Raw genomic sequence first — 15,900 nt, forward strand, 5'->3', positions numbered from 1 at the left:
TATGGTCCTGGCTGCTGCTGACTGTCGTGTGTGTGTGTGTGTGTGTGTGTGTGTGTGTGTGTGTGTGTGTGTGTGTATGTGTGTGTGTGTTTTCCTTCCAGGGCTGTGTGCTTACAGGCTGTCATTGTTTGAAATCCAAGTTTGGAATATTATAAGTGGATTTGATAAAATATGAGAAAGTCCCTCATGCCCATTGTTCTGCCCAGGACACATTAAATGGGAATCTCCTGGCCATGTGTGGTTAAATGAATCACAGTATAAGATTAATTTTATCATCATTTGTCACTTTTAATTTATGACTGTTGAAACACCAAACGGTGTGGCAGCCCCTGAGAGCATGGCTGCTCTTCTGTTCATAGGGATACCCTACATCTGGTAAACAATAGGCGCCCCACAAGTACCTGATCAACTGACTGACTGATTGGATAAATGAATGAATGAATGCACCATTCTCCTGATCCTGCCTTCTCTCAGATTTGGGGGTGTCCCAAGCCATGAAGGGTGGTTGGAGATGGTGACCCTTCCCCAAGTAGGCTCCACTTCCACTCCCCAGACCTGGACTTCTCCATGATAGGCTTGGGCTGGATTAGAGATCAAGAGGGTCCAGTCGCTTTAAGCAGCTTCCTTCCCTCCTGGCTTTTTAGGATGGTGGGCGGGTGACTCAAGGTGGACCTTGTGCTATTGGAGTGGCTGTTAGGGACTTGAAGAGAGCTCCCTGGGGGTGCCCGAGCCTCATCCACTTCAGCTGGGGAGAAAGGCTGTCCTCTGGGGCCTCTATGCATTTCTTCTAGCCTCCGGGCACTGACCCCAGCCCCTGGCTCTCCTTGCAGAAGGAAGGCTTAATTCAGGCCCTCGGGGAAAACCGCAATTTGCTCCTGACTTGACATACTGACGGGTTTCTGGCGGCTGTGCCCCCTTTGTCTCTCCAAGCTGCTGTGGGTATATAAGGGCCGCCCCTGGGCTCAGGTGTAGAGAGGCTGGCAGGAGGCTGGGAACCCACCTACAGAGCAGGAGGAACAGGCTGGTAAGGTGGCCCAGGTGACCTGGTCCCATCCTAATCCCTTCCACAGATTGTGTCACTCTTGCTGCCCCATCTGAACAATGGGTACAGAATTAATCACTCTCAGAGGGAAAAGAGGTCTAGGAGTATTTAGAGGGTAGCAGGGCAGAATTTCTCCCATCTTTCAGATCTGGGGTCCTTGCTATATAAGGCCATGGCAGGGATGGCTGGGCTGGGGCCAGAATTGCCCACAGTCAGAGACCCAGGTTAGCCTCCCTTTCTCTAACTGGCCTCCTACCATGGTGGTATTTCCTTCTGTGAGAGACCCTAGGGTGACAAGGTCACCCAGGGCCACATTCTAGTAAACAAGATGTACAGTCAAGTTTGTTGCTGGGTCATGTGGTGCCCATGGGACATCTTATGCCAAGGAGAAGGTGCCTGCTCTGTGTTGACAGTCTGTAGCAGAGCTTGGTGAGGGAAGAGCCTCTGGGTCCCACCCTCACCCTATGACAAGCACTCTTTCAGTGCACATGGGAGCTGCACTGGGACCCAAGACACAGTCTCCTCCTTCCTGTAGCTTACAGGGTTGGCCAACAAGGATATGGTTTCATTTGCATAAGTGCAACTTATGAGAAGTATCTCTCAATAAACACCCCAGTGATTGGCAGGATTCTCCAGACAAGGCAAAAAGAGAGGCCTCTCCCAGAAGGCAGTGAGCCTGATGGACGAGGCATCAGCCATGAGGGGACACACAGGAGACTGTCTAGCAACTGAAATAACAAGTGCAAAGGCCCTGGGGTAGGGCGGGATTTAGTATATTTAGAACTCAGGTAGTCAAAGAAGTTTGTAAATAACAAAGAGAAGCCTTGGGCCTCATCCACGGGTACTGGGAGCCACTGAGTGGAGGGTCCCCCTGAAGCATTTACCCTGGACCCTGCCAGGCTCACAGGGTCATATGACAAATTTTAAGTCACATGGATTCAGACTGGAATGTTGGTCCCGCTGGTGGTTAGTTCTGTGGCTTTGGTTCCCTCCAATATCTGGGCCTCAGTATTCCCACCTGATCTAATTCAGGCACCGGAAGGTGGTGTCCCTTATGAGGTGGCTAAATAGAGCACCCCCAGTTGTTCAGAAAGGAAGGAGAGCTCCCCAGCAGTACTGGTGGTGATGGAGAGCTGGAGGGGACAGGCGGGGTGTGCAGACCTGATAATAACGTCTTCTCCCCTACTCAGGTGTGCAGCTGATGATGCCGGGTGTGTACGCCCTGCTTCTGCTCTGGGGCCTGGCCACGCCGTGTCTGGGGCTGCTTGAGACAGTGGGCACGCTTGCTCGGATTGACAAAGATGAGCTGGGCAAAGGTGAGCCAGAGGCATGTAGGCAGGCTCGGCTGTAGGAAGGGACCCGGCTGCAACTGGCTGCACCAGAGACAGATGTTCGAGCTGAGGCTATCAGTACGGTGGACATATACTGGTGTATTTTGTGAGGACCCTGGAGGGGCCAGCAGCACACACTTAGGAAGCTTGGGCTCGCTCTCCAGTTCCTCCAGTGGTCACTAATGTCCTTGCCTCTGAGCAGAGAACTGGGGTGTGTGGAATGACGTGGGGCTAGGGAAGAATGGAGAAAGGACTGGGTGGGTCATATTCCCACCTCATGTTTCTGGAGTGATAGTTACAGGACAGTGAAGAGCTACTACTCACAGTAGGGCTCCTCTACTCTGCCTTTCCCACAGTCACAGAGCCAGGCTGTGGACCTCAGGATTGGGGTCACCCTGGCACCGCCATCGAACCCTGCATCCACTCTCTACTTTGGCTGCAGGGTAGGCCTGAGATCTGGAGTTCAAGTGTAACTCAGCCTTCACGACATATTCGATTGGGCACCGGGCAAGCTTCTGCCCCTTCCTGGTCTTTGGTTTATCTGTAGATGAAGGGATTGTTAGGGGTGTGTGTCTATTTAATCCTGACACTCCTTGGGTACCACAAGTGGGGCCAGCGGGAGGAATTCCCACTTCCTGAATGTGATGTGTCAATCCTAATGAAAGCAGGCTCTGATGATCAAAGGAAAGCTATGGTCCTGGTCCTCAGGGCGAGAGGACAGTTTATTGAGTATTCCTCCTTCTCACCCTTTCTGCAGCCATCCAGAACTCCCTAGTTGGGGGTCCCATTCTGCAAAATGTGCTGGGGACCGTGACATCAGTGAACCAGGGTCTCCTGGGCGCAGGAGGGCTGCTCGGAGGTGGTGGACTGCTGAGCTACGGTGGCCTCTTTAGTCTTGTGGAGGAACTCTCTGGGTGAGGCCTCAGGGCTCCGAAGGTTTCTGCAGGAGGGCTTGTCTCCACAGGAAGTGGGGACAAAGGACTGTGATCACTGCTGGGCAGTGAGGATGGTGCAGGAGGGTGGCAAGGAAATGACTATGATCGAGGAAGGGCAAAGATAGCCACACCTGGGGGCTGGGGTTGGAGCTGGGGCTGGGGCTGGGGCTGGGGTTGGAGCTGGGGCTGGGGCTGGGGCTGGGGCTGGGGCTGGGGCTGAGGACATCAACTATAACCTCCTGCTGTGTGACCCCGGGAAGGTTGCTTATTTCTCTGGGCTGACCCAGGTGTCTGTCAGGCTCCTTTCCTCATCTCTTTGGAGATCTGGTCAGAAGACTCTGCCCTGATGAGCTCCTTCTCAGACCTTCCCCACCTTCAGGGCCTCTAGGGGACACTTACTCCGAAGACAACACACATGATCCTGGTTTGTCTTTGTCACCATGGCAGATTATAAATCCAAGGAGGGGCAGAATTCCCATCTGGGCCATTCATCAGAATAACCTCATATAAGCAGGGCTTTGTGATCACGTTAGGATGGAGGAAAGGAACAGGTGGCTAACACTTTTAGTGGAACAGTCACCAGCAGGGGTTCTGGGTGACCTTACACACCATTGGTGAGTTGGTGTTGAGATAGGGCGATGTCAAGCCTCTCCACGGGGGACATCCCTCAGGGACAGTCCCCTCACCCCACTGTGCTCACTCAGTGGTAGAGGGGAGCGTGCTTGTGTCTGACTGCAGCCCACACTCGTTGGCCATGGCTGAGGGAATAAGAGCAGTCAGTCAGACGAGGAGATGGCAGCTCCCCAGGTAGCACCCACACTCCACCAAAGGGGCTGATGATGGCTCATAGAGTGCAGCTTCTCTGAGTCACTCCGAGGTAGATCTTGGCAGAGTCTGGGCTTTACACATCTGGACACGGAGGCACAGCAGCCTAGATACATCCCCAGTCACAGTTAGGTTGCCACGGAGTAGGGCTGTGAAGCCTCCTGGTTGGACACCACGGACACCAAGACAGCATTAATCTGTGTGCAGTAGGCCAAATAAAACCATGTATACAGTGAGCACTCAATAAATGCTATCACTGTTATTAGACTCCACATCTCTTCATGCCTCCTTGGCTGAGTGAATGTCACATTGTCCTTCCTTCAAGGAGCTGTAGGATGTGCCCAAACCGGATATGACAGTGCCCTAGGACTCAGACAGGGCTGCAAGCGGCAGCCAGAGAACCCGGAGGAGGGGATGTCTGGCTGAAATCAGGAGAGCCGGGAGCACTCAGCTAGTTAGGGTAGGGTGCTAGGTTGAATAGTCAGGAGTGAGTGCTCTAGACAGGAGTAGCAAGAACGAGCTAGAAGGATACTGGAGTAAGAAATCCCCTGTATGGTGTATTCTAGGTGGGGCCCAATGTCACACAACTGGGGCTGAGGCTTCCAGAGAGAGTAGGGCCTCCAGCTGTGATTCTGGGGTTACATTGCTGATCGTGAACCGTCCGGGGGATCTGACGGTCGGGGTCCGCCCAGGCCCCAGGGTATGTAGGAGTGAGCCCGCTTCGCCCCCTCTCCAGGTTGAAGATAGAGGAACTAACCTTGCCCACCGTGTCAATCAAGCTGCTGCCGGGGGTTGGGGTGCAGCTGAGCCTGCACACCAAGGTTAGCCTGCATGGCTCCGGGTAAGTGTGCTTCTGGGAGCTCCTATACAGCAGCCCCCGTATTTCCCCCGCCTCACTTCCCTCAGGGTACTCACTTTCATCTTGTTTCTCTTGGGCCCCTGCTCTATTACCTTCCCCTAAAGACCCCACCTCACTGGTGACCCCCAGGCTTCCGTGGAGCTTCCCGTTGCCTGAGGTGGGGAAGAGGGAGGTACAGATGCTTGGGGACCAGGACCTTGCCATCCACAGGGCCCAAGGATGGAGTGGACCTGGCCTGGGGATGGTGAGGTGGGTAAGGTCTGGGAGCCAGGCTATGCTCACCTTGGGGATCTTGCAGTCCCCTGGTGGGCCTCCTGCAGCTGGCCGCAGAGGTGAATGTGTCTTCGAAAGTGGCACTGGGCATGAGCCCTCGGGGGACACCCATCCTTATCCTTAAGCGCTGCAACACGCTCTTGGGCCACATCAGCCTGACGTCAGGGTGAGTCTCTGGCTTGGGACCAGCTTACACATGTCCAGCTTGGGGCGCCTGTCTCCAGCTCTGCCTGAGAATGCCACGCTGTCCTGCAGACCCTGCTTTTGTCCCAGACCTGAGACCCAAGCTGTAGCTCACAACACAGTTACTCCAGAATGATCTTTCTCCTGTCCCTGGGGTCCCACTCGAGGCTCCCTGTCTCCCAGAAGCTCTGTGTCTGCTCTCAGCACGTAAGAGCCCCAGCTCAACCCTTGACTTGTGTGACCCCAGAACCATATCTCCATGATGGGACCTCAGTGTCTCCTGTGTGTAGCTGCAAGCACCTTCACATTGTCCCCTTCCTGTGGGATACCCACTCACTTGCCTGTCTTCATGAGCTGCCTCATTCCAGGGAGAAAGCAAAGCCCACAGAGCCCCCTGCCCAAGCTATCACACACATATGAGGCAGGCATGGAAGCTAGTCTCTGACCACTGCACACCCTCCCCTGCCCATTCTTCCACTCTCTCCCAGGCACTATCTTTATTCCAGGCCAAGCCTCAGCTCTATTTTTCTGGCTTAGGGTTAGCTCTAGGAATAGGGTATGGGATCTCTGTAAAGGTTTTAGTAAAGCGATTGCAGGTCAGGGCTTTTGGATCCTTAAAATTTAGTGTCTCTTGATGCTCTTGGGGCAGCAAGCTCAGGGTCTGTGCTGTCTTGGGATGTGGCTCTGTGGGCGTGTGACACTGTACCCACACGATCTCCAGACAGGCAAACTACAGATATTGCTTATCCTTAGGCCATCTATCCATCCATCCATCCATCCATCCATCCATCCATCCATCCATCCATCCATTCATTCATTGCTTATTGAGCCCCAAGTGGAATCAGACAATGCCACACATGTAAATGACTCTTGTCTATAAATTGTTGGGTGTTCTGGAGCACAGGCTGTCTGGTAGGCATGTGTAGCCTCCTCTCTCATCTGGCAGTGGCGTGGGATAGGGTGGGGCTACCTAGCCAAGGAAGGTAAAACTTGGATGTCCCATGGTAAGGCGGGGCCAAGGCTTAAACACAGGTCCCCAAAGCTCCAGTCAGCCTCACAAAACGAAGAGACGGGAGAGAAGCAGAGACCTAGTTCACCTTCCCTGCCATCCGCCTTCCTGTCTCCTTTACCCAGGCTGCTGCCCACACCAATCTTTGGGCTTGTGGAACAGACACTGTGCAAGGTGCTGCCTGGACTGGTGAGTGTGGCCCCCACCAGGCCGCCAAGGGCAGTCAGTTAGCTGGCATCCTTCAGTCATTGTGAGGAATGCTGTGTGGGTGGGAGTGGGTTGTCTACCCTGGGCTGAAGGAAGCAGTGTGGCCACGGGAGGGGAGAAAACACCTCGGGTAGATTCAAGAAGGTTCATCCTGGGGTGTGTGTGTGTGTGTGTGTGTGTGTGTGTGTGTGTGTGTGTGTGTGTGATCTGGCTCTGTGTGCTGGAAGCACTTTCAGTCAGAATTCTTGGCTATTGTTCTGGATGGGATCCGAACTGTGTTTTGAGGCAGTGTTGTGCTGTGGCTTCCTTGTAGTTCTCCTGCCTGTATCTGCTCGGTGCTGCAGGATGGGCTGCCTGTATCTGTTCTCCTTCCAGTGCAGTCCCGGGGCTTGGGGCACCAGTTTTGCTTCAGTCCTGCCTTTTGTGTCTGCCAATAATTGCGACCTTGGCAGGTGGCTCTTGGTCTCTGACCCCAACTGTAGACTGAAGTGCACTGGGCTGGAGTCTCACTTGTGTGGGCAAAGCAACTGCTGGCTTCACTCACAACACAGGGTTCAGTGAGTGCAGGGCAGGGTGGGTGGACCGTCGGACGACAGGGAGGATGAGGTATCTGGGACTTCTGACCACAAGCCCTCTGGTTCTACACTGGGTGGCAGGATGGACCCTCGACCATCGAGGGGTCAGCAGTCACCTTGCCCCAGTGGCCCTGCACTGTCTACTGTTTCCCCGTCACTGTAACCTTTAGCACTTTCTAACAGGGTTCATGTAAGAGATGTGAGCTTGGGTGTCTGTATGCTACCCCCGTCCTGTCATCTTTATGCCTTGCTTTGCTTTGAGCCTCAGCACCACACAGCCATTTTGGGGAGGGCGAGAGAGAGCTGTCTTCTGCCCCAAGCAGGGTGCACCTATCTCTCTAGTGACCGCTGTCTCCTCCTGTACAGCTGTGCCCTGTGGTAGACAGTGTGCTGAGCGTGGTGAATGAGCTCTTAGGAGCTACGCTGAGTAAGTTGGGGCCCTACCCTCCTCTGTGTTCCCTCACCTTCAACATTGAGCAGGTGGCCATGGAGGGAAGAGTGGGGAGTGTCTCTTCCTTCTCAGACTGTTCACTCCACCTTGGGGAGGCTTCTGGGAAACCCCTAGGGTGGAGACCTAGGAAAGGGGTCCAAGGGAGGATGTCTAGGGAGGAGTCCAGCTGGCCCAGTGGGGAGGGGAACCCTCAGAGCACCCACATCTGAGATCTCCACCTACCAGCTGCTGCAGACACTCACTGAGCACTTGAGGCTGACACGGGAGGTAAATGTTCTCTGTGAGGATGAATGCTTTAGCAAGGCAGCCATGACCCTGCAGCCCAGTGACTCTGTCTCTCTACCTTGTGGAGACCTCTGTGCTCAGGGAAGTATGAGAAGATGCAGGGCAGGATGGTGCTATGGCCACCCCTCCATCAGGGCAGCTGGGAAAGAGGCAGTACAGGCATGGGTCAGCCACAGCAGCCCTGAAAGCAGTAACAGAGGCTTTCCCAGTCTGTGTGCCCTCAGACTGTGGACCTCCATTAGCGGGATGAAATGGGGGTGACCCAAATGAATTCTGGGTAAAGGGTAAGCATGCAACAGGTGCTCAATAAATGCCAGTGGTACTGTCCCTGGGGGCTGGGCTGAGGTCTTTCCTGTCTGCCCTCTTTCCTGCAGGCCTGGTACCCCTTGGGCCTCTGGGGTCTGTGGAGTTCACTCTGGCCACACTGCCCCTAATCTCCAACCAGTACATTGAGTTGGATATAAATGTGAGTGTCTCAGGGACAGAGTGGTGGGGGTCCATGGTGGAGTGGGTGGGGATGCTGGACAAGGCCAGGAGGCCGAGAAGTCACACACCCACCTGTTTCTGTGTCCTACCTGGTAGCCCATCGTGAAGAGCATAGCTGGTGATGTCATTGATTTCCCCAAGCCACGCCTCCCAGTCAAGATGCCCCCCAAAGAGGACCACACCTCCCAAGTGACTGTCCCACTCTACCTCTTCAACACTGTGTTTGGGCTCCTGCAAACCAATGGTGCCCTTGACCTGGACATCACCCCTGAGATGGTGAGTGGTGGTGTATGGGGATGCTGGGTTGGGACGTCTGCTCCCGGCTGGCAGTGGCAGGGCTGAGGCTGGCTTTTCCAATATTGTGAGCCCGTTCTCTGTAATCGGGGGCTGGGCATGCTTAGAGCACACATCCTGTCATCCACCCTGTTCTAGAGGAGCACATCACTAATCCTCCATACTGCATGGCACTGCTGAAGCCTTCTAAACTCTCCGCTCTCCGGAAAGCCACTCCCAACAGTCAGGACCGACAGAGTCAGATTTCCTTCCATCCATGCACCCAGTGAATCTTTCTTGAGTTCACACTATTTTATACTAAAGTAGGAATGACTAAAATCCCGCCTACTTTCTCAAGAGGAGATTTGGGTTGGAGAAAAGCCAGGCTTAGACTTTGTTGAAAGTCACTTGCACTTTTGTACTGGAGTTTCTGGGACCTCTTTGCTTCTGTGCTGGCCCCTCTTTGCCCCAGTGGCTCAGAAGGCCTGGCCTCTGGAAGCCTCACCAGCAGCATCTTATTCCTACCTGGAGCATTGAGCTCTGAGGTATTTGGAAGCCTCATATACAGCTTAGGCCCAAGGCAAGAGGGTTGACCTATCACCTCGTACAGGATGGGGAAGGGTCCCTAGGGGACAGAGGTAGCTTCTGAGATCTGAATGGGGCCCAGAGTTGGAGGCAGGAGTCTTTAGCCGGCGAGAAGGCAGACTCTGAAGAAAGGAATGTGTCATTGAATGAATGGCCCATGGATGGGGCTGTGAGCATTGTGATGGGACAGTCCTCCCAGAGCACATCTAATACTGCTGCCATCACAGTGTGTTAACTGAGTCCAAGAGTGCTCCCAGAGCTCTGGGGACAGAGATGTTCTGATAGGTGGTTCATATGGGGCCGCCATTGCTTAGCAATCTTGGTGGCCACTACTTAGTTTCCAAGGGGGAAGGGGCATGGGCACAGTGGGACCACATTTCCTAACATTTTATGAACCTATGACTTATAAAGACTGGAAGTGGTCATGTTTATGAGTGCCCACTGGGGTGATGGATAAGAGCCCCGCTGCCTTTCTCAGTGTGGTCTGGCAGCAATGAGAGGACTCTGACAGGTCTGAGCAATGAGAGGCTCAGCTGCCTACCCTGTTCATCCTGGGTCACCATTAGCCAAGGATGGAGCCTGGGCAGTCTTAGCATCACTTGGGTACAGTGAGGGCAGTGTTAGCCTGGCCACTGAGCTGCTGTGTGGGGTGCGCTAGGGAAACTGGGAAGAGGACCTGGTTCAGGGTCAGGCTCCAGTAGGTGGGAGCATCGGTAGTGAGCAGAGGTGGGGGAACTCATTTCCCTGTCTTGCACCTGTTTCCAGGGATGTCTTCCTTCTCCACTAACCTCTTGTTTGCTCTCATATCTAGGTTCCCAGAAATATCCCGCTGACAACTACTGACCTGGCAGCTTTGGCCCCTGAGGTGAGTGGGCCCTCTTAGGGGATCCATCAGCGTAGTTCTTTCCTGAATTCCTGAATCGACTCCAGAAGTTTTCCCAGGGCATCTCCCCATGATTAATATTAAGTCCAAATTCATTCTGAAGTGTGGAGTACTAACACCGTATCCTTTTCATAGTACAATCGGAAGCCACCTAGGTGCTGTTGTCACAGCAACTCCAGCAGACAGAAAACAGTAGGATCTTCCCAGGCTACTCACTCACAGTTTAACCATTCCGAGTCTCCTAGTAACACCCACTCTTTGAGAAGTGACAGAAATCAGGTTTACATAGCCACTTAGAGGACAGAGGCATGATAGCATTTGAGGACCAGTGCACTCCATGTCCAGATTCCTAAGTTACTGAATTATCAACACAGAGAATCAATATTAAGGTCCGTCTTCAAGTGTCCCTCAGACTGGAAGATGTTCCCAACTCTTGATCTTCTCTGTCCTGGGAGAGACAAAGGAGAGGGGTCATGGAGGTGGAGAGAGTGGATGTGATTCCAGAGCTTAGCTTTCCAGTAATTCACGTGAGACTGAACCCACCACAATACAGCTGTGAGAGTTAGAAATGATCTGAGGTAGAAATGACTAATATTACATTAGGGATCATAGAGTAGCAGGAGAGCATGAGAGGTGTTGGACAGAGAAATAGAGGATGGGGGGGTGATGAGTGGGTTTGGAGGACAAGGTCTATGCATCCATTAAGGGCAGGGGTCCAGGCAGCCGCAGGGAGCAAGGTGGGACTTGCCCTTCCCAGAGTCTCCGGGCTGAGGACAGAGGAGGCTCAGGAGAGGAGGGGCCTGAGGGTGAACATGCAGGAGAACCTTTCGAAGGCAGGAGGAAAGTGTAAGATTGGTTGGGTGGCAGAGATGACCAGAGATCCCTCAGGACACAGCTGCTGATGTTTTTGTTTTATTTTTGATACGGAGCTGCATATAGCCCAGATTGTCCCTGAACTTACTATTTAGCCAAGGATAGCCTTAATTCTTGATCTTTCTGTTTCTAGCTCCCAAGCGCTGGGATTTTAGATGTGTGCCACCCTGCTCAGCTTTCTAGGGGAAGATTTTGCCAGTGTATGAGACAGAGCCTGATTTGGTGGCCCCATGGTTTACCACTTTGGTGGGGTAAAGTGCCAGCTCTCCTAGGCTATCACCTTGCTGCCAAGTAAGGTGCCTCTTACCTAGTAGATGGCCAATGTGATGGTGGACTGACTAATTCTGACACTGGGCCTCTAAGCTCTCTTCATACCCATGTCTTTCTTTCCTTGTCTCTCCCAGGCCCTGGGGAAGCTGCCCCCTGGTCAGCACCTCCTGCTCTCGCTGCGGGTAATGAAGTCACCCATGATCCTGCTGCAGAACAAGAAGGTCACAGTCTCTATCCCAGTCACCATCCACGTGCTGTCTTCTGTCCCTCAAGGAACTCCTGTAGCTCTTTTCCAGATGAATGGAGTAAGTGGATGAGGGGTGGTCAGGCAGCCCCCTGCTGCACAGGAAGATCTCCACATCATTGTGAACCAAGCCTGTTGTTTACCCAATTTCTCTCCAGCCCCTAGCCCCTCTTTGGTCCCGTGGGCTCACTCTGTTTCCTTAAGTCCTGGGAGCTGCTGCCTCTGCTCAGCTGTCTCCTGGGAACCCTGCTTCCTGTCTCAGCATGGTGGTCCCAGCATGCCTTGTGCTCTGCCTGCCCTGGCTATCTCGTCTTTCATCTTCCTAGGCTAGCTCAAGTGCCCCTGGAGAGCTTTTAGCTCCCTCACGGGTTCAACAGAAGGTTCTAGTCTGCAGGCTCAAACACCTCAAACTCTGTCACACAGTAGGACAGAGCTGCCGTGGAAGGAATGGTCAGAGGCTCTCCTGGCATCTGGGTGACCGTCTCTGTGCCTTGCAGAGTCAGGGAAAGCATCCGCTCACTCTTCTCCTCAGGTCATGACTCTAAATGCCCACCTGGTTCCATCCACCACCAAGCTGCACATATCTCTGTCCTTGGAACGGTAATGTGGGGTCCTAGATGGGTCTGTCCCTCCCTTCAGACACAAGATAGGGGGCTGACTAAAATAGGGGCCACTTGGTAAGCATCTCTGGGCTGGGTGCTTAGCAGATTTGTCTCACCTTAGAGCCTGCAGGAAGGGGTCGTGGTGGTCACTACAGATCAAGTAGTAGGGCTCAAAGAGGGGTCCCTGACTACAGCCTCCATGGCTCCCTCTGTTCAGACACTGCCTCTGGCAATGAGCCTGCCCCGGGACACCGTGGCTGTATCATAGCCTGAGGCTGACCACAAGGACATGTGTTCCAGAGTGCTGGCAGATGCTTCTGCCTCATACTGACTTCTGTAGTTCCCTCATCTCTGTCCCATGTTAACGGAGCATCAGGAGAATCCAAACAGCCAAGATGAAGGGGAAGACCATTCTCCCCACACTTTCGCATACTCAACACAGCACTTCACAGTTTGTAATGATCACTGTAGCCCAGGCTCAGGCGGTGGGCCTATGATCCGGGCCTCCCTCTCCAGCTGGCTATGTTGAGGTCTGTCTGGCCCCTGTCCCAGTTGTAGAGAATTTCTAGATGTCTTTGAGACCTGACTGTCCTGAGCCACTGCATCCAGCGTGCATCTCCCTGCTTAGGAACTTCCCTGAGGTTCCATTTTTGCCCTCTTCAACCAGGTCCGCTGCCTGCTCACCTCTGCCCCCTGGTGGCAGTTCGTGACACAGCATTCCAGAAGTGGAATTCCGTTTCCTCTTTTCTGTTGGGGGTGGGGGGGAGCCATGACTGGGGTGGGCCAGGGTCAGCAGGGAGTGAGGAGCTGCCAGGACCTCTTACCATTTCTCTTCTCTCTGCCAGGTTGACTGTCCAGCTGGCCTCCTCCTTTTCCCAACCTTTTGACGTAAGTTCCTGGAAGAAGGAGCTTGGCAGAGGGTGGAGCATTTGGGTGGGGAGCGGTCAAGGTCAAGGCTGCCTCTGTGTGGGCCCAGTGTACAAGCTTGTGTGTGTACACCTGTGAACCTGTGTGTGTGCTCGAGTATGTATGCATGTGTGTATGTGCATGCGTGTGTGTGTGTGTGTGTGTGTGTGTGTGTGTGTGTGTGTGTGTGACATCCCATGTCTTGGATCCTCACAATGGATAAACATTCAAAGGCTCACAAGGATCTGGAAGTTCACATACAATTTTGAGCCCTGAAAATTTTAGCATTTCAGAACCCCACGGAGCCCTGAGGCTCATGCTTCTCACAGACTTCTTAGGTTCTGAAATCTCAGGACAGCTTCAGATTCTAGAACATTCTGAGGGCTGCCAAACTGTCTAGATTCTAAGGTCAGCCTTCACAGAGTTCTACCAGAGCTGGGCACATTCCCTTCTCTCTTTCACAGGCACACCTGTCCTAACCCACAGAATCATCTAGAAGGGAATGTCTTGAAAGATCCCAGACTAAGGGTGAAGCCTGCATTAACCAGAGTGTTGCAGAGTTACACAGTCCAATCCGAGGGGCCCATTACCTAGCAGGAACAGTTTCTCTAGGCTTTTGGGAGGCTTCTGGGCCTCTGGTTTCCCATGAAGCCCCTCCTACACCATCCTCTCTTGCAGGCATCCCGTCTAGAAGAATGGCTCAGTGATGTGGTCCGGGCTGCCTACATGCAGAAGCTCAATGGTACAGCTGAACTGGAGACTGATTTGCTGCTCACTCCCTTACTCCGATGGGAATACTGAGGCCAGAGAGATGCCAGGGTTTCTGTCCATGCAGCAATGACCAGCACCATCATGCTCTTCTCTGGGCCTCCAGAGTTAACCTTGCCTGGACTCTGCTTAAGTGCTCACGGTCAAGTGGGAAATAGCTATACTAACCAATGGCTAGACCACAGATGTCATGGGATTCAGTGACTGATGCTTCTAGGTGGTGTGGCTGAAGGGGAACCACAAACATGACATAGAAAAGGGGTTTTGTCTTTTTTGGGGGGTATGGTGGGGTAAGTAGGAATTTGCTAACAAGAAGCTGAGTTCCCACAGGGAGAAATGCCTGTCCATCACCAGGGTCTGAGACCCCTACCCCCCCGCCCTGTCTTTGTTTTCAACTATTTTCTCTTCACAGAACACCTGGAGGTTGGAATACCTCTGCCTAAAATCCTCAACGTCAACTTTGCCAATTCAGTAGTGGATGTCATTGAGGTGAGCTTCCCCTGTGGATGTGTCCCCAGGTGGAAGTCTAACTGAGGCCTGGAGAGACCTGTTTGACACCTCTGAGAAACATGCCCTGCCTCATCCTCTGACCTGCCTCTGTATCATCTCTACATAGCTCAGAGAACCACAAGGCTCAGAAATGGCAAATATATGGCACACATATTTCTATCATTTCCTTCCTCGCCCATGGCAGACATTATCAATCAATCACAGAATTCTGTTGAATTAAGACATGTCTGACCTGAAGAAGGAACCTCAGATATACTCACAGAATCATAGTTCTTTGGTCCATGGACAGTAAATACTTGTGTGTCCTTCCCTCATTGTTGTCTATGACAGGCATGACTAATAGATTATGAAACCATCCCTTCTCCACATCATCACCACCACCACCACTACCACCACCACCACCACTACCACCACCACCACCACCATCATTATCATCATCATCATCATCGTCATCATCATCATTATTTTGCCACAAATCTTTTCAAATCAGAACGCTTTTCAGTCTTGGGATAGCCCTAGGAAGTGAGCACAACAGGGATTTCTGTATTGATTTTTAAGGTGAGAGGATGAAGGTCAGGGGATTTATTCAGTATGTTTTTGGTAAAAGTGGCCCTTGAACTTAAGTCTGAGTCAGCCCAGACACACTCACCTTCTCACCCCTCATTTAATGCTGGGTCTCAGGCAGAGCAGGAGGCCAGGCATGAGGTGAGGCAGTCACGAGGGGACCTTGAGCTCAGAGACCTAACTGAGAATTCCTTTTCTTGCAGAATGCGGTCGTGCTCACAGTGGCTCCATGAGGCAGTATGACTGCAGCTCTTCCTGTTCACTAAGAGTCCTATCTGTCTGCCCGCTCTGCCTCAGTTTCCCTCCCAGCATGCATTGGTGGCAGTATAAGTACTCCTCTCCCACCCAGGCCCACCTTGCCCTCTGTTCCTGTGATTATGACTGTTTGGGGATGGGGTTGACTGGACAGCCACAGATCTGCTTCAGAAAGCACACAGCACCTTGGTTCAGGCCCAGCCTCAATAAACTGACCCTTGGTCTTGTGCCTGCTGGCTGGTTTGTTCCCTGCCCACACAGGAGCACTGTTGGCGTTGGCCTCCAATGATCTCCTTCATTCTAAACAGGAGCTCTTAAGAGGTGAGGGGATCTGGGGTCTAGTTATTGGAGTGCCGACTCCCAGTCCACTTGGCTGGCCTAGGCAGCCTCTGGTCCTTGTCTGGCCTCTACCTCTCCCTGTTGTCCATTCCCCACCCTCTGTCGTAACCTTTGCCTTTGAGTTTTGGAAACCTCTCAAAAGGGCATACAAGCTGAATTTTTGAGGGTTGAACAGAAGTTCTCCAGGGAGAGAAGGAGCCAGAACTCTATGAAGCAAGGCTGAGTAAGGCTTGCCCTGGAGAGACACCTGTTGACTAAGGAGAAGACGTAGATGTTCCTAAAACGCTTGACACACATGACGGTTAGTTTCATTCATCAGTGTGACAACTCCCCAGGAGACACAGTTGCTATGGGCTGCAACTGAGGC

At 52.9% G+C, this 15,900-nt stretch overlaps 1 protein-coding gene across 2 annotated transcripts; it reads left to right on the forward strand.

The window, feature by feature from the left end:
• The first annotated feature begins 806 nt into the window (after positions 1 to 806).
• Positions 807 to 15,423, forward strand: Bpifb3 (BPI fold containing family B, member 3). Of its 2 annotated transcripts, none has more exons than NM_001109208.1 (16): positions 807 to 935; positions 2,233 to 2,358; positions 3,131 to 3,287; positions 4,870 to 4,954; positions 5,313 to 5,431; positions 6,583 to 6,646; positions 7,606 to 7,666; positions 8,350 to 8,441; positions 8,558 to 8,737; positions 10,131 to 10,184; positions 11,480 to 11,650; positions 12,122 to 12,189; positions 13,037 to 13,079; positions 13,776 to 13,839; positions 14,278 to 14,354; positions 15,143 to 15,423. In NM_001109208.1, the coding sequence occupies exons 2-16, from the start codon at positions 2,244 to 2,246 to the stop codon at positions 15,170 to 15,172; spliced, it is 1,380 nt and encodes a 459-aa protein (NP_001102678.1). In that variant the 5' UTR covers positions 807 to 935; positions 2,233 to 2,243; the 3' UTR covers positions 15,173 to 15,423. The 2 variants fall into 2 exon arrangements, with proteins under 2 accessions (NP_001102678.1, XP_006235414.1); XM_006235352.5 differs by lacking the exon at positions 807 to 935 and adding an exon at positions 977 to 1,024 and having other exon boundaries at positions 4,870 to 4,974; positions 5,291 to 5,431.
• The last annotated feature ends 477 nt before the right edge of the window (positions 15,424 to 15,900 follow it).

This window comes from Rattus norvegicus, chromosome 3, assembly GCF_036323735.1.
Source record: "Rattus norvegicus strain BN/NHsdMcwi chromosome 3, GRCr8, whole genome shotgun sequence".
Taxonomy (NCBI): Eukaryota; Metazoa; Chordata; class Mammalia; order Rodentia; family Muridae; genus Rattus; species Rattus norvegicus.

Coding starts and splice junctions, on each gene's coding strand:
- Bpifb3 (XM_006235352.5), top strand. CDS start 2,244: ATGATGCCGGGTGTGTACGCCCTGCTTCTGCTCTGGGGCCTGGCCACG. Junction 3,288..4,869: donor CTTGTGGAGGAACTCTCTGG/GTGAGGCCTCAG, acceptor CCCCCTCTCCAG/GTTGAAGATAGAGGAACTAA. Junction 13,080..13,775: donor CCTTTTCCCAACCTTTTGAC/GTAAGTTCCTGG, acceptor CCTCTCTTGCAG/GCATCCCGTCTAGAAGAATG.